Source organism: Pagrus major, chromosome 4, assembly GCF_040436345.1.
Source record: "Pagrus major chromosome 4, Pma_NU_1.0".
In the NCBI taxonomy this organism is placed as follows: Eukaryota; Metazoa; Chordata; class Actinopteri; order Spariformes; family Sparidae; genus Pagrus; species Pagrus major.
In genome coordinates this window covers 24,756,053-24,777,010 of record NC_133218.1, presented here as the reverse complement: position 1 = coordinate 24,777,010, position 20,958 = coordinate 24,756,053, and the positions used below count along the sequence as shown (strand labels likewise).

At 39.5% G+C, this 20,958-nt stretch overlaps 1 protein-coding gene across 2 annotated transcripts; it reads left to right on the top strand.

Annotated features, from left to right (window-relative positions):
• Positions 1 to 27: 27 nt before the first annotated feature.
• Positions 28 to 20,206, top strand: ap1g1 (adaptor related protein complex 1 subunit gamma 1). 2 transcript variants are annotated; one of them, XM_073463918.1, is made up of 23 exons: positions 28 to 132; positions 6,062 to 6,265; positions 6,367 to 6,491; positions 6,726 to 6,867; positions 7,027 to 7,123; positions 10,543 to 10,619; positions 12,474 to 12,569; positions 12,802 to 12,882; positions 12,970 to 13,068; positions 13,146 to 13,201; positions 13,303 to 13,416; positions 13,512 to 13,652; positions 14,031 to 14,085; positions 14,306 to 14,428; positions 14,553 to 14,642; positions 14,771 to 14,895; positions 15,016 to 15,120; positions 15,236 to 15,374; positions 15,640 to 15,766; positions 15,965 to 16,069; positions 16,261 to 16,421; positions 17,377 to 17,475; positions 17,568 to 20,206. In XM_073463918.1, the coding sequence occupies exons 2-23, from the start codon at positions 6,065 to 6,067 to the stop codon at positions 17,667 to 17,669; spliced, it is 2,460 nt and encodes an 819-aa protein (XP_073320019.1). In that variant the 5' UTR covers positions 28 to 132; positions 6,062 to 6,064; the 3' UTR covers positions 17,670 to 20,206. The 2 variants fall into 2 exon arrangements, with proteins under 2 accessions (XP_073320019.1, XP_073320020.1); XM_073463919.1 differs by lacking the exon at positions 28 to 132 and adding an exon at positions 413 to 428.
• Positions 20,207 to 20,958: the final 752 nt, after the last annotated feature.

Sequence of the window (20,958 nt, the reverse complement as noted above, 5' to 3'; positions counted from 1 at the left end):
ATGTCAGTGTAACCCTCCGCCTGCGGTAGATGTGCTGAGGCTGGAGTAGCCACCATTTTGCATGTCTAGTGTGTTCCTCCCTCCATTGCTAATAGAGACGATTCCAGTCATTTTCTGGCATCATTACGGCTAGTAAGTATATTCTAAGGATAATATGTCGGCAGAAATGTATGAAAATGGCTTTACGTGTGAGTAATAATCAGTGGTTTGTTTGTATCTACGTTGACAACTCTCACTGTGGCGCTGCATAGGAAGTCGCAGCCCTCAGTACACCGGGGTTGTGCCTGTCAGCAGCTAAGTTAGCTAGCATGGCTAGCATTGCCTCATAGCTGTAGCCTTGCTAACTACCTGCTGGGCTAGGGATGTAAAGCCCAATAGCCATTTATGTTGTGTGGTTGTCCACTAAGTCATAATCATCGTGACAACACGTAAGTTAATGCCAAATTTATGTTGCATGTCTTTCTAGCTAGCAAACGTAATTCACACTTGATTTTTTAACTCGGATAGTATTCGGAGTAGGTAATAGAGAAACTAACGAGTGGTCAGGTAGCTAGCTAACGCCACAGAGATCTCGCTAGCTTGATAATCCAAATGCTCCGAGAAGGCCTAAACTGCATCATGCCCTGATCAATCGGCGACCAGATTCAGGTGTCATGCCGAGCATGTAATGGCCTCTCGTCTCAGTTTGACAATATTGTCAAATGCTGTTGATGTAAACCATCATTTGACGAAATAATGTCAGCCAAGGTGAAGCTACTGCTGTGATGTCAGCCTAATATGTTGCCCTCTCTCTGAAAATATCAGACTGTACAAGTGTTAGCTTGTTGTTAGCTGACTTTTGCGATGTGTAATTTGTAGCAGCTAAGTAACATTAAGCATTTCACGTTTGGCTCAAACGCAAGTATTAATATCAGACGTCTCCAAACTTTGACAGATTGGCAATATATCAGCAATGCTTAATCGTTGCATTCGGATGTCTAGGAAGCTAACGATAGCTAGCTTACTGTGTTAAGGACGTGGACTCCTTTTTACTCTAGTTTCTTAAGTTAGTTACTTAGTGTTGACAACATCTTAGTTAAGAAAGTAACATTTTAAAAATAATGTGTAAATAACATATGGCGCTTTTTTCAAAAAACAATTTTTGGGTTAACGTTAAGGAAGTCAGCTGTAAGTAGGAAGTGGATTAATGAGTATGACGTGCAGTATGGGTGATTCCTGTACATCTTTGCCACATCTCTTTTTGTGATAGCTGTGGAAGTGGAGTAAGTGCCCTTCCACAATATCAACCAGCTCCTGTGTAATAACCACTCTTTTATAGGATACACTTGTCTAATACTTACAGTGCCTATGGTGAAGAGAACTCAAAGTTATCCTTTGATAGGTAATACAATGCAATAATATTACCACTGCTTAATGTTATGCTTAAAACAAGACAGCTGTGGCCTTAATTAAAAACCACTTAACCTTTCCTGCTGCTGACAGTGATGCAGTGACTACCTTTGTGGCATAATACTCGTTTGAGCAGATGCATTAAGTAGAGCTTTGTTTTACAGCAGGGTTAGCAGATGTTAATCACACTATATAGAAACAAATTCATACCAGGCATTGTCACTGTGTCTACAATTCTGACTTGCATAGTGTATAGTGAGCATTGCCACTGCCTTGGGTACACATTTGACTTGCACTGTAGCGAATTGTTAATCTCACAGATATTTTAAATTTATAGTTCACTTCCTCACAGTCACTGTAGCCCCACAAAGTCAGTGATGGAGAGAGCATAGGGCGAGGTAGAATTACTATTTGTTTTTGAGCGCTAGTGTTAGTTCCTGTGCAAGCTTTGCCTGCTGGCTAGTTTGCAACCTAACATAGCAAAAAAAAAGAAGAAGAATCTATTTGTAAAGGTTAACAGAACCTACAACTTTGGAGCGGTGAAAGGTTGAAGTTGTCTGGGGGCTAAAGACATGAACCCACACGGGACACAGCTGGCTCCTCATTAGATCTCCATATTTTTGACATTTTTTGTTGGTTTGAGATCTGTTGAGTAACTGCAGACCATCTAGGTTTAGCTATTAATTTACATTATTGCCAAATAGTTAGAGTTTGGCTCAGTAACGACTCTTGGCTCTCTCTTCTGAACACCAGGCCCTCCACATATAAGTAAAATAACTTCACATACATTTAACAGTGGCATGTACAATGCCGATTTGATTTCATTTTTACACTTTCAGTTTTGCTTTCCCTTATTGTGTACTCATGTAGAATTATAAATCATTTATTGCTACGGGCAAGTGATCACTTCAGGTTGATGATATTAGAAGGAATAGAGTGATCTGCCTTTGTAGTATTTCATTTATAACATCTGAGTGCATATCTGAGCACAGAGAGAAAATAAGAGACAAAGTGCAGGTGCCTGGCAAATTGAGTAGGGAAAAGGCTTCTCCCCAGTGGTGTCTCTGTATTTTCTTCATCTTGCAGCTGTCTAATGATCTTTTTGTCTAGTTTAATGGTGCAACTCTCTCCCAGCAAAGATGGCAGTCTTGAATTGTTACATCTGTGCTTTCAGTTTCTATGTATGCAGTCCTCATGGTGTTCAATAATCTAATGTAAAACCACTGTGTTTTATCTCTTAATGCTTTTGGTATAATGTCTCGGACTTGACAGGTTGAATGTTCCCTGTGGTAAAAGGGGAGGTGTGGCACGCTTTTTTGCTTGTTGCTGGTTGTCAGGCTCTGGATGCTAATCTAGGCTGGCTCTCCAAATCTCAGGAGAGAAAAAGCTTGTTATGAACATTTCAAAGTACATGCAAAGTACGCCCATATAGGAAAGATGTGTTAATGATATAGCACAGTCTGAATAAATTACCCATAGTGTTAGTCAGGTTGTTAATGGTATAAAGACATTCAGAGGTCTTAGGGATAATCACTCTGAGATCTTGCTTAAAATGAGATGCATGCAAAACTGTTGTTTGGTCATGGCATGGTGCACCTGCGATGAGCTCTGCTATTTCCTCTACAGTAGTGACACACTTTGTGTTTTTTTTTTTCCTTCAACTTCTTGTGCAGGGCGTGGACCTGTGCCTTTTGACATTGTCGACTTGGGCAAGATACTGTATGTTCAAGTACACTGAGCCGTTTTGTCTGTCTGTCTGTATGGGCTGTCGTCACTTGTGTGATCACCACTTTAATATGTAGTATGGCTCTACAGCAGAACACTTCCCTGTTTGTCTTTGTAGTGAGGTTGAGTAAAGCTGACCTTGGTGAGTGAACCCGAGGCTGTTACTGCCCAACTACTGGCTAAACTCAAGGCTCCACCATCCTGTGTACTTTGTAATCCAACTACCATGTGTTCAACACATCCTTTAAGTTGTTTTTTTTTTTAACTAAAGACACTTTCACTCCTTAGAAACAGTAACGGCAATAAAAAAGTATTGTAAAGTATTGCAATTGCAAGAATGAAGAACTGTAATTTAATCTGCTCTCAGCAGAGGCTGGATTTACCTTCTTTTATGTGTACACATTTGATTATAAGCACAGCAAGAGGCAGCGACTCATGATTTATGGAGCCCAACACTAGGTCCATTCAGCTCAGGTAATTTAAATGGTGTTAAGGCAGACAGTAGATCTCTGGCTTTATTAAAGTGTGGCCTTGCCTGACCACCCTCCCTACCCCTCTTTGATCACAGTGAATTCCTAGATTCTCTACAAACCACCGCCTTATGCAACAAATGATGCCCTCATTCCCTCTGTGTCTGGATCCTTATTTCCCTCAGTAGACTGGCATAGATTCAAAGAATTTCATTTGATCTCATCAGCGATAGTTAGATTGGAAGATTTTTTTTTTGCCATTCAGATAAAATTAGTGCAACCTCCACAGTATACAGGTTTATAAATAAGAGTAAGGGCCAACCACAGTGTATCTAAAACAAATTTTAAACTTGATGTAGGGTTAATTTAAAGCTCATTTTCACTGTCACCTTAATCTATAAATGCTCAGGCAATTGTTGGAGTCAGTGTCACATGGAAACAGGAGCTGTAGTTGATTTTCCATGCAAGGCGCTCTGGCAATTAGCCAGCTCAGGACCTAGGAAGATTTCCATAAGTCTTATGGCCGGACTCGAGGGGGAACGGTGGCTGCTACATTACTGAATAAGACAAATGCTTACGACATGGTTCTGTGGTTTAAAATGGTAACGGTTTAACAGAGTTACAACACAAAGATGTCTTCATGTTACACGGCATATATATTTAGTATAGTGTCGCCTGTTGGTGTCATGGAAAATCATATCAAAATCGTATTTCTCTGATGCTCAGCATGACAGCATTTCAACAGGAGGAATTACCCCCTCGACTGCAAAGTAAAGATTTTCACATTTATTTTGTAGTTGTACATTATTAAGGCAGCCTGTGTCAGAGTTCACAACACTTTTTCTGTGGTGTAGTAATTACATAGAGAGAAAAAAATGCATAATCCATTTATTGTGTGATGTTTTGTGGTCACTGAAATCTTCTACCTGACTTGAATATTAAAATCAAAGGTAGACTGACTTCAAACCATCCTTAGAAGCTAGTTGGGTCAAATCTTTGTAGATGTGTTTTTATAAAGTACTCATCACTTCAGCCACTTATTTAGAAGAATTACATTGCTCATGAGGAACAATGTTTATCAGAGCAGTACCATTCACTAATTCATCACATCATGCGATTTTTTTTTTTTAAGGTCTCTGCGCTGTCCAAATGCCTTTTATGTTCCTGTCTTCCAAAATGGATTTGCTCAGCAAGTAATTACCATCGTTTCTGTTGCTGTAGCAGCTTAATTATGTACTGCATGCTGCCAGATAAAAGACTTAATGAGATGGGAGACAAAATGTACCTCTCTCTAAGTTGAGGAGGTCGCCTTTAATAACTTTTCCAGTTTCGATTAGAATTGAAATTGAGATGTTGAACGTTGTAGAAATCTGAGGCAAACACCTGAGATCCTACATGTCAACATTTACATTTTACCAAATGCCAAACTTGGATTTAGATTTTTAGTCTGAATACTTTTATTTAGTAAGAGAACCTCTTTTAAAATGTGCTCAAATGAAAAGTGGAGTCAGCGAGCTATTTTTATGCCATCTTGACTGAACAGACCTGTTAAATGAAGATATTGTAAGAAACCAGCCACAGCACAGCACTACAGAGATTGTACAACAAATCCTATGAGGCTTCTTCCTGTTTATCATTGGCCATTTAAAAATACAGTTCTGTTTCATCATTTCTCCATGCATTAGGCTGTCCTGCCCCTTACTTTCATAAAAAATAAATAGTTAGTTACTTAGCCCTGCTTCACTTAAGTGTGTGTTTATCCTAAATTCTGCAAGAAATTAGTTTCTTAGATATCACTTCAGAATATAACAGCATCATGACAGTACAGCTTCAGTTCATGCCGCCACCTTGCCTCTTTTGAATAAGTAAGCATAGTGACTGTTCTATGCTTTTATCTCTGCTTTTGTAAATGGTCATTTTTTTTGGGTGTTGTTGGTACATATAAACACGAGAATTTATTCTCACAACTAAGCCTGTACTTATAAATATTTAAACCTCTTCCTGTGGCTTAAAGCTTGTGTACTCTCAGAAGCTTCTCCACGAGGGAATGGAATTTCACCTGCTATTCTCCTTTTTCTCTCTGCAGTCTAAATATTAGTTAGAAATGCAGCTGTAAATGAAACAGTCATTTATTTGCCTCGTTAAGCCAAATATTCTTTACATTTCATCATATTCTTCTTGCTTTGTCACCCAAAAAACACAATATGACAAGAGAATGTGTTCACATCTACTGCACTTACTTTGTAAGTGTAGCAGGTCAGCACTCAGATTTCTTGCCCTGCCAGACGCCATATTCTTGATCCAAGGCTAACATATTTTAGGTGTGTAAGTGATATTAAAAGCTTCACTGCTGAGGGTTTTATTTGTCCTCATATATCTTCATAAGAAGTGTAGCTTTTCTGTTTCGATGAGGTCTAGTCTGGTGCCAACCCTGAGGCAATGGGTGCCAACGTGTTTCTTTCCTTCATGTTTTCCAGAGAATGCCAGCTCCGATCAGACTGCGGGAGCTGATCCGGACTATCCGGACAGCACGGACCCAGGCAGAGGAGCGCGAGATGATCCAGAAAGAGTGTGCTGCTATCCGCTCGTCCTTTAGAGAGGAAGACAATACATACCGTTGCAGAAATGTGGCAAAGCTACTTTATATGCACATGTTGGGCTACCCAGCACACTTTGGGCAGGTATGTTTAGGGATGGACAAAATGAATATAAGAGGCCTTTCTATTTCCGATAATCAATGACATTATTAAAACAGTTTTTGACATGTTGACTTGTTTTACAGCTGGAGTGCCTGAAGCTGATTGCGTCCCAGAAGTTCACTGACAAACGAATAGGTTATTTGGGAGCTATGCTGCTGTTGGATGAGAGGCAGGACGTCCACCTACTAATGACAAATTGCATTAAGAAGTAAGTGGAGGAACCGCATTGAATATATTTAATATTTTTCTTTCAATGCACAGTTGCAGTAATTTGTTCTTGGTGAAAGATGAAATTTATGACCTGTGCTTCAAAGTATGAAGTGATGGCAATTTGGATTCCCAAAATCTAACTTTCCTGCTCCTGGAAATGTTATTCAAAATGTTTGGTGTATGGTTACCTCTGTGTTTCCATGGTTCATTCAACTGTATTCTCTTATTCCAGTGACTTGAATCACAGCACACAATACGTCCAGGGCCTGGCCTTGTGCACTTTGGGCTGCATGGGTTCCTCAGAAATGTGTCGTGACCTGGCGGGGGAGGTAGAGAAGCTGCTCAAAACATCCAACTCCTACTTAAGGAAAAAAGTAAGCCTCATTGTTGTCATTTTTAGATGAATATTTGAACATCAATGATTGAAAATGTAGGCATACTGTATGTGCCAACAGTTACACGAAATGCTCTGAAGTGAAATGTCATGTTAAAGGTTGGGCTGTTTCTTCATTCAGTGTCTTTTGTGTTGACAGGCGGCGTTGTGTGCAGTTCATGTCATCAGGAAGGTTCCAGAACTCATGGAAATGTTCCTTCCAGCCACAAAAAACCTGCTGAGCGAGAAAAACCACGGTACGTGTAAACGGTTTGTCAGGATGCAGTAGCTGGCTTGTGAGGGACGTATGCAGACTTTGTACTATTTTCGTTTCACTCACAGTCATTTGGTCAGAACAGCTGGGCAGCTAATGTCCTTTTTCGCGGTGTCCTTTGCAGAGGAGAGTGGAATTAATGAGTCTGTCATAAACTCTGGGGTTTGAGCCCCCCCTACACAGGAGAGACATGTCACAGGAAAAGATTTTTTGTCACAGTGCTGAAATATCTTGATCTTCTTTGACATTGTGTGATAATGCAATAGTGATTGCTTCAGATAAGGCAATTTCAAAATGGATGTATTTTACAATTGTATGCTTCATTCACTCTGACCTGCAGTGCACACCACTGAATAATGTATAAATGGAAGCTGGTGCAACATGGCCATAAGATAGACAAATATGCAAACTCTTATGCAAATGTGTTTGTAAGTGAATGCAAATATGATTGCACTTTAAAACAAACACCCAACCTTCTCAATGATGTGAAAAAGTTGTCTCACATGTACAAATGTTCAGTCAAAAAGTTAAAATATAACTCATCAGGGCTCCAGACTAACTTTTTTTACTAGGAGCACAGTGGCCCCTAACTTAAAATTTTAGGGGCGCAAGCAGAAAATTTAGGGGCGCACACTATAAATCGACTTGCAAAGTTTTCCTATCATTTTCACTGTATTACTGATAAATACTTTGACAATAAATGCATAAACTACAATCTTATAAACTTGTGCAATAGTTTTAATAACATACACCAGTTATACAGCTTAAAAACACAAAGTGAATATTTATGCTCTACTGACAACAACAGTAGTGTTTTAATTGTCGTGTTTTAATTGTGTAGTGCCAGTCTTATCAGCAAATTTCGTGTTCCCCGCATGTTGTGGGTATCGACAGCAGAATTTGCAGTTCATTGAATTCGTCTCCCTGAAATACCTCAGCCAGGTGAACTCGCGCAGCCACTCATCGCGAAAGCTGAATTTCCTGCCTTTTTTCGCCACGACCGTTTCCTCACAATCTGAGTCGGACCCATTTAAAAGTCACAAACTTTGTACCAATGAATTGATCATACTTTTTAGGTTCACGGTTTTGAGGTCATACAAAGTGGATTTTTCTAAAATGATAACTACTTTTCACTGTGGGCTAAATGTGTCAATCAAAACTTTTTATTTGTTTAAGATGCCACTGTTATGATTGAGGTGAGAATCAGAACGACTGGGCAGATGTTAGCCCTTGGAAGTCATATTTATTGAACAGGAATTGCCTACAATGTAGATTTATGTAAAGGCACTGTCATTTATAAATCATACAATCCCTAAATTTAAGAAACTGAACTACTGAATTAACAGTCAGAACGTTCTCACAGCTACATATATAGGCTGCACATGGGGAGGACGAGCAGCAAAGGTTTCTTATAATCTTTATTTATTGATGTATTTATATTTGTAATTATATACAGTATATATGTGGGAATATGTGTGTATCTGGCATTGTATTCTATCCTTTGTTCTTTTTGTCTGCCTTGTAAAGCACTGATTGCTCGTTTTGATAAGTGTTATACAAATAACCTTCATTATTATTATTATTATTATTATTATCAACCACACAAAATATGTTTGTTAACAGATTAAACCTTCATTGCACAACATGAGATTCATATAATCTAGCATTAAATATAACAATTACACAGAAAATTAGGATTTTGGACAAAACGTAGTGTTTGTAGTCCTAACTAAGAGCCAATCAGCTCTTTGATCAGGCGACAGCCAGGCGTTTCCCATCATGCCCTGCGGTCTTGCAGTCGGTGGAGACCAACTGCGGCGCCTGGCTCTAAAAACTGCGGCCGCCTTGATCTCTCGAGGTTATCGTTGCTGGCGCGTGCATGACGTCAGAGCAAGTCGGGGTCAAGTCGGACACAAATCTAACCGGCATGCATTGTGCGGTGGTCGCCGGTGATCGATTCTGCGCAGGCCTGGCTCATCTCGAACGAGCCTACTGTCCATTGTTTACAGGAGACACCGCTATGTGAAATCTGTGGATTTCGCGCGATAACCCCCAAGACCCACCTCTTTTCACACATTAGCCTATCACAGTGGTCATCCCCCCCCCCACCCCCCGCCGCCGCCGCTCTCGCACACATTGGCCAGCCTTCTTCTTCTGTTTTCGTCTCCTTTCTTCTTCTTCTGGAGTTAATGTCGGTTGGCAAACCACTCATTCAGGCATTACCGCTAACTATAGTGGGCTGAAGCGTAGAACAAGTTTGTCAGCAACAAAAATATTTAATAACCAAAAAAAAAAAAACAGCAAATTTACTGGTCGCGCATGCGCGAGTAGATGAAAAATTTACTCGCACTGTGTCTAATTTTAGGCGCAAAATGCGACCATTTGGTCGCAGTCTGGAGCCCTGCTCATGTATAGATGTTTTGTGTGGCTTCAGACTGCTGCCTGCCCTGCTGTCACTTAGACGATGAGTTTTCAGCCTTGTAATATTCAGATCAGGTCACGAGGAAATGATTAGCCTGTGAGATAATCTTGCAGATTTATGATGCTGTCACCTGATGTCCTCTGCAGTTACTCATAAGTATGCTGATACATCATATTTTTTGACATCTGACTTTGGCTTCTGTGTGATTGGTCAGCCTGGTTACTGTGGCAAAGAACTACAAGATCATAGCCTGTATATTAAAACATGGCTTGTAATGTACGTTAAGATATTTTTACACAATTAAGTCTGTGTCCAGGCTGAAAAAAAACACTGCGTGACATTACCACAGGACATACATTCATTTCAGTAAGACCATTTCATGGTACGACAGGGTTGCCAAGTTGTAGGACTAAATCTTAAAAACAGGATTGTCTTGCAAAAAAGTTGAACCTGGCTAAACTTCAAACATTCTCCACTTCAACATCTAGCAGCATACTGCATTGACTAATCACATGTATACAAGCAGACGTTTTTGCTAGATGACCTTTTGATGTGAAGTAATAATTGTACCTTTTACAACGCGGATTCTGAATGAGTTGGGCTGCTGTGTAAAACATAGATAAAACAGAATGTGATAATTAACTAATCCTTTTTGAAAAGTACAAAGACAAGATATTCATTGTTTTAACTCATGAGCTTCATTGACTATTGTGAATATTTGATTGTTCTGAGTTCAAACAAGTGAGTCCAAAAACACCTGTTTGGAACATTTCACAGGTAAAACTCATGGATCTGTTACTTGCCGAGGCCCCCCCAGAAACATTTTTATTGCATCTTCAGTACCTAAAACAACCTTGGTCTCTTGCCGTTTTAGATCTGAATGCCCAGTAACAAATTAGTGCTGTAGAGAACAAAAGTAGCCAAACTTCTCAAGATATTTATTCAAAAACAAATAACCTTTACTTTGTCTTTTGCCCCAGGTGTTCTTCATACATCAGTTGTCCTCCTCACTGAGATGTGTGAAAGAAGTCCTGACATGCTGGCCCACTTCAGAAAGGTAACCACAGATTATTTTACCCAGAGGATGTTCAAGTTATTGCTTATGCATTTGTCTTAAGCTCACGTCACATTTCATTCTCCTTTTTGCATACACGTTTTCTTTCAGTATAGCTAAGCTAGACAAACGTGTTAAACTTTTGAGGTTTGGATTGCCCTACAGGTTTTGTTCTACATTCAAAGTATGTCTCAATCTTTTATCTCCTACCACTGTCTTTTCCTCTTGTATCTTGTTCAACTGCTGCTGTACCTCTCCTCCTCTAGGTGTAACAAAAGTGTGCCTGAAGCACCACCCCTCATGCTCATGATCTAAACATTATTTTAAGCTCTCTGAAAGTGAATGATTTCCAGTTTCCCCTCCCTAACATCTACCTCATATTTTTTCTGTCATTTGTCTTTGTTACAATTCCTGCATTGTGTTAGAATGAGAAGGTAAGAGTGCATTCTGATCTCATAGCTGGTGCATGCTGTAAATAGTAATCACTCCTCACAGTCACCTCAGATGTAACCAAATTTGTGTTGAGTAATGTCATGTTGTGCTTTAATTTATAATTTTAATTTCTTTAACTTGTACAGTGATCATTACTATGTCAGTGTTTTGAATATTTACTAAGAGAATTTTTGGTCCATTTGTCAGAAACATTTCTCACTATTGTTTTGACTGTCATTATATGCAACTCATTTGATCACAGTCTATTTAGAAGCAGTTGGATGGGTGTGTTTTCACATGATTGCCACAGGTGTTGTCACCAGGAACAGATGCTTTCCACTGTATCAGTGTCACCTTTAGAGGGTAGCTTAGAACACAGTTACTGTCTTAGGTCTGTTTAATTGTTGAGAGATGTTTTTTTCTGTATTGAGCCAAAGTAAATAGTTTGGCAAACATACTTCTAGGATATTATGTTAAGACACAGGAGTTCACAGGTTTAGATTTCCTCTTTTCCTCATTAAATCCTGCTCTGGTATTTTGGGATGCTCGTTTGTCATATCATATCCACAGCACACTCGAGAAGATTTATATTAATTTCATCGATTTCAAGTAATCTTGTCTTGAACATTCAGTCTGACATAACAGAAAGACTGGAAGCAGGCTGCAACAAAACTAAAAGTCACACAAGGAGGCGTTCTAAAAACTCAGAACAACCTGTTTTATTCACATGCTGTATCTTGTAAGTGACTAAGCTAGTCACCATTTCATCTAATTGGAACTGGGCTGGTACAGCAGTTTCCCTGCAGCCGATGTCCTCTGTACTGGGTGCAAATGGATGAATGGATGATGAAATCGACATCCAATTTTCTTATTTAAGACTGGATAAGAAAACAAAGCGTTTCCCAAAATGTTGGAATGTTCCTTTAAGGGTATACTTTGAAAACCTGTTTTAGAGGGATCAAAATTACGTAGATTAGAATATTAATCATTGTTACAAAATGTTACCTTAATATATAATTCAGTATTTTGTTGGCATTTAAATAAACTCTAGTTTTAAATTTACATCTGCTTATTTAGCCATTCAGGATTGACAGAAGTGTGTACGCATACTTTGTTTTTCTCTCAAAGCTAAATGTTCTAACCTAATGTTTTTGTTTGATCAAGAGTTTGATTTCACAACCTCAAAGAATTTGACTGTTCAATCACCTCAGTTCCAACCATATTATGCTACTTCAAATAACAATAATCCCAACCCTTTTGCTCTTGATATGAGTTATGGCTGGCTGCCACCGTCAATGAGAAATTTTAATTTAAAATTTTAAACGTTAATAAGGAACAGTGAAATATAAATTAAAACATTTGAGAGATCTACACAAAATATTGTGATACCTCTCCTTTTCTGTTCTGTTGTCGGTCTTTTTGTAGTTGGTTCCACAGTTGGTGAGAATCCTGAAGAACCTAATCATGTCTGGATACTCTCCTGAGCATGATGTGTCAGGCATAAGCGACCCTTTCCTGCAGGTAAATATCAATATTTACATATTTGTATCATTAAAATGTCCTAATCCTGGGGTGGATAGATTTTCAGACCTAACTAAATCAGGCTAAATTGCACCAGTAGAGAAAGAACCAAAATGACAAAAGCAAGCAAGAACTGAGGCGAAAGGAACCAGAATTGACCTCTGGGGTCGATAGAGTACATCACATTTGTCAAGTGAACTGACAGGACTGCACTGTTTGTTTCTTTCCTTAGGTGCGGATATTGAGACTACTGCGAATTTTAGGCAGGAGTGATGATGACTCCAGTGAAGCAATGAACGACATTCTTGCACAGGTTAGAATTAAACCTAAGTGTTGCTTTTGGCCAAAATTTCTGAGAGTGAGTGTTATTTAGACAAATGTGTGATATTTATACTTCCAGGTTGCAACAAACACAGAGACGAGTAAAAATGTAGGCAATGCAATTCTGTACGAGACAGTGCTGACAATAATGGACATCAAGTCTGAAAGTGGACTGAGGGTGAGTTAATTTAATATAAATGGAAAACTTGGTATAAGAATTTTTCTGTTCTTGCCTAAATGCCTTTCATCTTTCAGGTCTTGGCCATCAACATACTAGGTCGCTTCCTTCTTAACAATGACAAAAATATAAGGTAATTAATTCTCTTAGATCACTTGACCTTTGTGCATTGAGTCATCCAAAACGTTATCATTAATTCCTGCTGATGTCTTTGAAATAAACTCATCATTCCAGATATGTGGCATTGACATCTCTACTAAAGACAGTACAGACGGACCACAATGCAGTGCAGAGGCATCGGAGCACCATTGTGGATTGTTTAAAAGACCTGGATGTGTCAATCAAGAGGTGATTCACATTGCATTACTTTTACGACACGTTTACATCTCTTGGTGTTTATCCTAGTTGTTTCTAATCTCCATCTACTTTTTGTTGTCATGTAGACGTGCAATGGAACTGAGCTTCGCCCTGGTGAACGGCAACAACATTAGAGGCATGATGAAAGAGCTGCTCTACTTCCTGGACTCCTGTGACCCGGAATTCAAAGCAGACTGTGCATCAGGAGTCTTTCTAGCTGCAGAGAAGTATGGCTCTCATACACTAACGTCACTACACATAAGATTCACTTTCTGTTTGACCTTGTGGGTCTTGGTTGTAAAAGAGATTTTCAGCTCTGACTGCATCTGCATGAATTAGATACATGTAGACTTAATGTCAGTTATGGAGAGGGAATAAAACCACCTGTTGTGTTAACAGAATACAGATTAAAACATACTCCTCAAGTGGACATGAGATGAGCTAATGCTGACATGCTGTGTGATGATAAAAAGAGTGATCCATCGTCTGACTGACTATGTTGATACCATTTATTTTCTGACAGCATTTGTCTTCTGGCTCTCTAGAGTTTAGATACCTTTTGCAGCCCTTTCCTGGGACTAATCTGTGTTTTCTTTGTGTTACAGGTACGCCCCTTCGAAAAGATGGCACATAGACACCATTATGAGAGTCCTGACAACAGTATGTATATTACAAAAACACTACAGTGCTTCTGATGCTTTCGTTGTTGATTGGACTTGATTCACTGCACTCATATTATAATGAGTATATCAAGTATTACCTTGAGCTAGTTCTCATCAAATCAGACAAAAGACCTTCTCGACCAATGCTGCTTTAGTTTTACTGCAAACCTCCAAATAAGTATGTAAGATTGCATTGTTATCTCTTCTCATCCTTACAGGCAGGGAGTTATGTGCGAGACGACTCTGTTCCCAATCTCATCCAGCTCATCACCAACAGTGTGGAGATGCATGCCTACACAGTACAGAGACTCTACAAAGCACTGCTGGATGACATCTCACAGGTCAGAGCAGTTCCGGTTTAGGTCATGATTCGATTTTGGACATCTCCATCTTTGAAGCATGCAGTGGTAGATTTGATTATGTGATGCATGGTTTGTATTTCATATTAGCTTCTGTGTTTTGTAGCAACCTCTAGTGCAGGTGGCGTCCTGGTGCATAGGAGAGTACGGAGACCTGCTGGTATCTGGACAGTGTGAGGAGGAGGAGCCCATCCAGGTACATCTAGAAGAACCCCAGCCACACATACACCCAAACAGACAAATTAAAGACGGCACACAAACCTCAAACCTGAGAGAAACACTAGGTCATCAGATGTTTAGCTTTCATCCTTTTGGTTGATTTAGGTGACTGAGGATGAAGTTCTGGACGTGCTGGAAGGCCTCCTGGTGTCCAACCTGTCCACACCTGTAACCCGGGGTTATTCCCTTACTGCCATCATGAAGCTGTCTACTCGCTTCAGCAGTGTTAAGTAAGTAAATGCCTTTTACACCTACCCTATACATTGAAACCTTATGATAAAGTTCATTAGTCATAACTGATGCTACTTTTCCCCTTTGCTAACTTGTAATATTTGAAATTCTGTTTTTAGCCGAATCAAGAAGGTGGTTTCAATATATGGCAGTAGCATCGATGTGGAGCTTCAGCAGAGAGCTGTGGAGTACAATGCGCTTTTCAAGAAATATGACCACATGAGGTAAAACTGCATTACCCATCATCACAACCAACTATGCCATATATATATCCTGCAGTGGATGAGTTTGGCCAATCTTTTGTCTCTCTCCTCATTCCTTGTTGTTCCCTGACTGTAGGCCAGCTCTCCTAGAGCGAATGCCCATTATGGAGAAAAGCGCCTCTAACGGCCCCACAGAGATTGTACAGACGAATGGGGAAACTGAGCCCTCTGTGGAGCCAAAACATCCACCACCTGTCACCCAGCCAGCCAACCAGGTGAGAGCTGTTTTAATTACTAATTAGCTTCAATAGTTTAGCACAAAAATATTAAATCTCATGATGTGATAAAGTAAAAAGTAAAAAAAAAGTTGAATTAATTGAGTTGTTTTGGACAGTATAGATTTTCTAAAATGGCTGAATACAACGTTATTTATAATGAAAAATGATCTTTGAACATAGTTTTATTCTTGTTCTTAAACATGGTGTACACATAAATGTTTCAAGTATTTCATCATGGTTGCATGTTGTCGTTTTCCTCCAGGCTAATGATTTATTAGACCTGCTGGGTGGTAATGATGTGGTGCCAGTAATCCAGACTACAATGCCCACCAAGCCTGCCTCAGCTGGAGGAGAGCTGCTTGATCTGCTGGGTGACCTCTCACTAAGTGGTAGGGTGCTCTGTTAAAAGCTCTCCATAACCCCTTTTAGAGCAAAGCAAGGGAGCGTGTTTAAAGCTGTGTTGTTGCCACCTGTGTGAATGTGATGTGTCCAGCCTGTGTCCACCTCTGTGTAGCAGTAAAGTACTCTAGTTTTGGTGTAAAAATAGTAAACAGAAACCCTGGTGTGTTACCATTCCCTTTATCCAGGCGGCCCAGCCCCTGCTCCTGCTCCCTCTGTGCCCAGTTCTCAACCTCCTTTCCTCCTGGATGGCCTCTCCTCACAGCCCCTGTTTAATGACATTGCAGCTGCAGGTGAGAGTCTGTTGCTCCCTTTGACCCTCCACTCCCAGATCGTACAGTAGTTTGTGGTGTTGTCCTTATGTATTAAACTACTTGGTCATTGTGTTTTTCTTCTCTTGGATTACCATGACATATCTAATGAAACATAACTTGTCATGTCTCTAAATCTTTTGATGATCTGCTCCTCTGAAATCCCTACACAGCTATTCCTCCTATGACAGCATACAACAAGAATGGTCTAAAAATAGACTTCACATTTGAGAGAGCAAACCCCAATCCAAACATCGCAGTCATCACCATCCATGCTTCCAACTCAACCGAGGCGGATATGACAGACTTTGTTTTTCAGGCTGCAGTACCAAAGGTAAGCAACAATTTGACAAGGATATCAAGTGGCCAAATTGTAATATGTTCTAATGCATAATGGTTTATTACGGATGAGTTTTTCTGTGTAGTTTCACAATGTGAGTTCCCTACAGTTTTGCAATTACCAATTCCTATTGTTTGATCGAATTTGTGTTGTAATAGATGCTGTAAAAGCCACTGCTTTCGACTCATGTTTGTTACCCATGTTAGACTTATTTTTCTTTTTAGTCCCACTTTGAGAATTTTTCTTTACCAGTAATTAAAAATGTTCAAAATATTGGCACGTCATTGGTATCGGTCGATAAAGGCTTTGCATATATTATCGGCATCATTAATCGGTAAAAATAAGGCATTTTGGATATTGGCAAAAGCCTAATATCATGCATCCCTGAATGGGCTTTTTTACTGGGTAATGTTGCTGACCACAAGTCTGTTTGCTGCAATCTCTTTCTGTAGTCTGAAATTTTAGTTTGGACTCAGGAAAGCATAAATCATTTTCAGCATGTTTTTAGAGAAAGTAGCTTTTAATGTCTTTGTTCATGTTCCACAAGCTATTACAGATCTTCAGTATTCACCAGAAAGCCCAAATACACTGCGCGCCTCATTGCATTAGTCCCACAATTGCCAACTGCGTCATCCTGAGCCTCGCCTTGACTAGACAGAGAGATAAGCCATAGAAGTGTCTATTGTCAGGACCTGGCAGCCGTGATCGATCAGGCAGTGAAAACACTGTTTGAGAGACATTTATTTGGCCCGCCTCACCTATTTTACAATCACGTTATCTTATTGATGAATTTAAAGAATGCGATAGTCATTTGAACTGAGAATCCATCACTTGTGGTCAGCACCCGATCAATGTCAGCATCCCCATTTTATACTGCTGTAATGACCCCATTTCTCCATGGATATCATTAAATTTTCATCTAACAGAGTGTCCCCTATCTGTTTGTCAGACATTCCAGCTGCAGCTCCTCTCCCCTAGCAGTAATGTCGTCCCAGCACTCAACCAGGGAACTGTCACACAGGTCATCAGAGTCCTCAACCCACAGAAGGTGAGTTTGTCTTCACTTATTGTATGTGCAGTCTTACATGATTTGCAACAATTTCCTCTGTTATAAACATGATCATCCTCACAAAATTTCAGCAACAGCTACGAATGAGGATCAAGCTGACGTACACCCTCAAAGGCTCGCCTGTGCAAGACCTGGCTGAGGTCAATAACTTCCCCCCTCAGTCCTGGCAGTGATGAGCTGCGTCTGTTGCTCTTAAAAGCCCCCCCACCCCCTCCAAGGGAACTATGAAAACGATTTTCCTTTCACCTCCCTCCTTTCTTCCAACGGATCCCCCTGTGACGTCACCGCAGTCCGCTGCCCTCGAGTTGCATGGGAAGCAGCAGAGCATCTAACACAGGAGAAAAATACAGATGTTACGAAGACCCTACTGACTATTGGCATCACCAGAATAATTGGGAAAACATATCAATCAATGAACTTTATCTTTTTCTTTCTTAATTGGTTTCTTCTTCTGATCTCTTTGCGTAGTAGTACTATTTTCCACATGCACCCTCCGCCCAGCACCCACAAAAGCACATACGCACACCATTCACTGTGGTACACTTAACCTCTCAAGTCACTGTAGGGATAAAGTGTCGGCCACTATGAGCACTGCAGTAACCATAGTTTTATTTTAATTTATAGTTACGCTAAAATGCAGTTGAAACACTTTGCTCCATTGATATTTATGATTGGCTTTGCAATCAGATTTTTTAATATGAACCTTCAGTCCTATGATGGCAGCAGAAAAAGCTTTGAAAGGTCTATTTAGTGAGGTCATAAACGTCCTGGATTACCCCTTTTTGACTCTCCACGTCATGAGTGATATAACTTGTCAGAGTTGTATTCATTTTGAATTACATTAATTTGCTTAAAGCATGTTTGAGCATTGTTAGGATCACAATCACACCTTGACTCGAGCTCGGAGGGGATTTTTCTGGTCGTAGACCTCTTAATCCTATGTTTCTATAGGAAGTAGTCTACATTTGTTTTGTCACAATGATGAGAGCATACAAAAATCCAAGCTGCCCACTTTGATCACCTGTGGCTAGTTACAGAGAATGTGTTTGGACTTTCCCTCACAGCTCTCCTAAAGTCATCTCATCTGTAGCTTTAGTTTTAGATCTGTATAATAAATTCAGCGGTTAATTGCTTTGCGTAGTTTGAAGAGGTTCATTCATTAGGATGGATATAATCCAGGCCTGAAATTTATCTGATGGTAAGCTGATTGCATTTGTGTTGGAGATCTGCATTTAAACTTTCTCTGCATCTGTGTCTGCATCAGTCTAGCTTGCAATTTAGATACATTTCAGATTTGTTTAACCTGGTTGATCTTAGTCACCATGCACATACATGTAAATGAAGCTTGTTATGAATGTAGTTACATGCACTGAATGCTTTTTTTCTCCCCTCAAGTCTTTTTTTTCACGGCTGTCTTCTTTGATGAGAACGCTCATCTTATTGGCACTATTTTTGTGAAAGTATGTTTTATTTCTGCAGTAATTTGACTTAATTATTTATGCCTGATATCAAAGTGATGTGCCTTTCTGACTTAGCTAGATAAAAGCCCCTGAACTCTTGAGTTCTGTATGAGCTTCGTTTGTAAGTCTGCTTGTGTGCTGATTGTGTTTTCAATCTGAGGGACATCGTCCGGATGGATTTGAATCGGTGTGTCACTTCATTTAATTAAGTTTGACTTTTTCACTCTTGTATGTCATAATGAGTTAATAATCAGCCACCCACTAACATTGGCTTGCCTGGATGTCCACAGCAATTGTCTTATTATGACAAAAACATAGAAACATTAAAAATGCCTGTTGGGTGTTATAAATCTGAAAAACAAAGGCAAATCTCAAAGATTATGGCAGCTAAATAGATGTAAACTTTTCATAAGCTGGCATCAATTGTTTTTAAAAAAGGTATAAATGTTCCACTAAAGTGAAATATCATAAAAATTCCCCCATCCCCGTTAATAAACGTTGAAGTGTGAGTTTGGATGACTCTGTGAGGTACTGGGTAGGGTTGTTCTGTGGTGACTGTTAGTATGATTTCTTGGCTCTCGTCTTCTCCGAATCAGAAATCTGACCATGCTGTCGGGGACAGTAACCTTAATACCTCACAATGTTCTTTCTTTCTGTTAACTTTCAGTTGCAGTAGATTGACAGCTTTGTTTAGTCACGAATTGCAATCAAGGGGAGCATCTGCATGAGAGAAACTAATGATAGTTTGTGCATCTCATTACTTAACAAGCCTAGCAGCCCTGCGATGCTGTGTAGAGATCCTCAGATGTTCAATCAGGCTGTATACTTCTTTTCACTATGCTTCACTATCTTCTAACTTCTGTGACCAAATCAGAGAAACTATTAGCTTTGGAAATATTTTTGAGCTATGATATGTGTATATGGAGAAAATTATTTCAGTTTAACTTTTTTCTGTTTGTTGACAAAATGCTATATTGGCTTTTTTTCTGTACATATTGAGGGCTTTTACAATTTTGTCTCTTGTACTATCTTTCATCCTTTTTTTAGATACCATTTTCTAAAAATTCCAATTATTCACAATGTATATTGTCTAAATAGATCTAGTCGGCATCAGTCTATAAAGACTTCCCTGTATCATCACTCATTCATTGTAAAAGATATATGATCTGCTGCCTGTACATTGTATATAGTTGTAAAACAAACAAAAGCTGATCAAATTAAATAAAACCCACATGAAGACTAAAAGATTAGCTAGGAAGTATAATTGTATGCATATATGTACAAAAAAAGAATCTTAAAAGGATGCAATTGAACTGCATTTGATTTACTATTCTTCATAATTCATTCATGATCGATGTGTCATCTTAACTTCTTTTACAAGGGTAGTTGGTGAGTCAGTAGGCTAATTGTTGGATGTTGAAATTAGGGTTTGAATCCTTGCCTGAATGATGTACTTTACTACTGAGAAACCTAAGCACAGTGCTGCACAGCAGCAGAAGTGGCACCTTGCTTAATCTGCTCCCCTGCCCCTCAAACTCTTCATGTGTCCACGCCCTCCTTCAAAGAGGAGCAGGGTTCTTGCCGAGATGTAACTCTTCCTACTGGCCTTATGTGTGGTTCACATCTATTTGAGTCTCTTGAACCTACAAATTTGTGCTTGAAATGATGCCCTTTGGTCTTGGCCTGCTCGCTCTCATGGTTACCTGGCTACCTTTTTGTCTGCCATGCAGCATCTTCCTAAAAGCATAATTTCTCTCAAACAAGCAAAGCCACTAGTAGTTTTTTTCATCATTATGGCCAGTAGGTTTAAATTAGAATTCATTTCTATCTGAACAAGAGCTGATTAAAGTTTTAATATGTGATTCTGGATAAGCATGTTGGAGCAGCATGTCCTTTCTTTTGGTCTGAAGAGTGCAAGACTTTCTTTTGGCTTGTTTTCTTTACTTTCGTCCCTTATCACTGATTTTATTTGCCTCTGCATGGCACACCTTTCAGGATATGA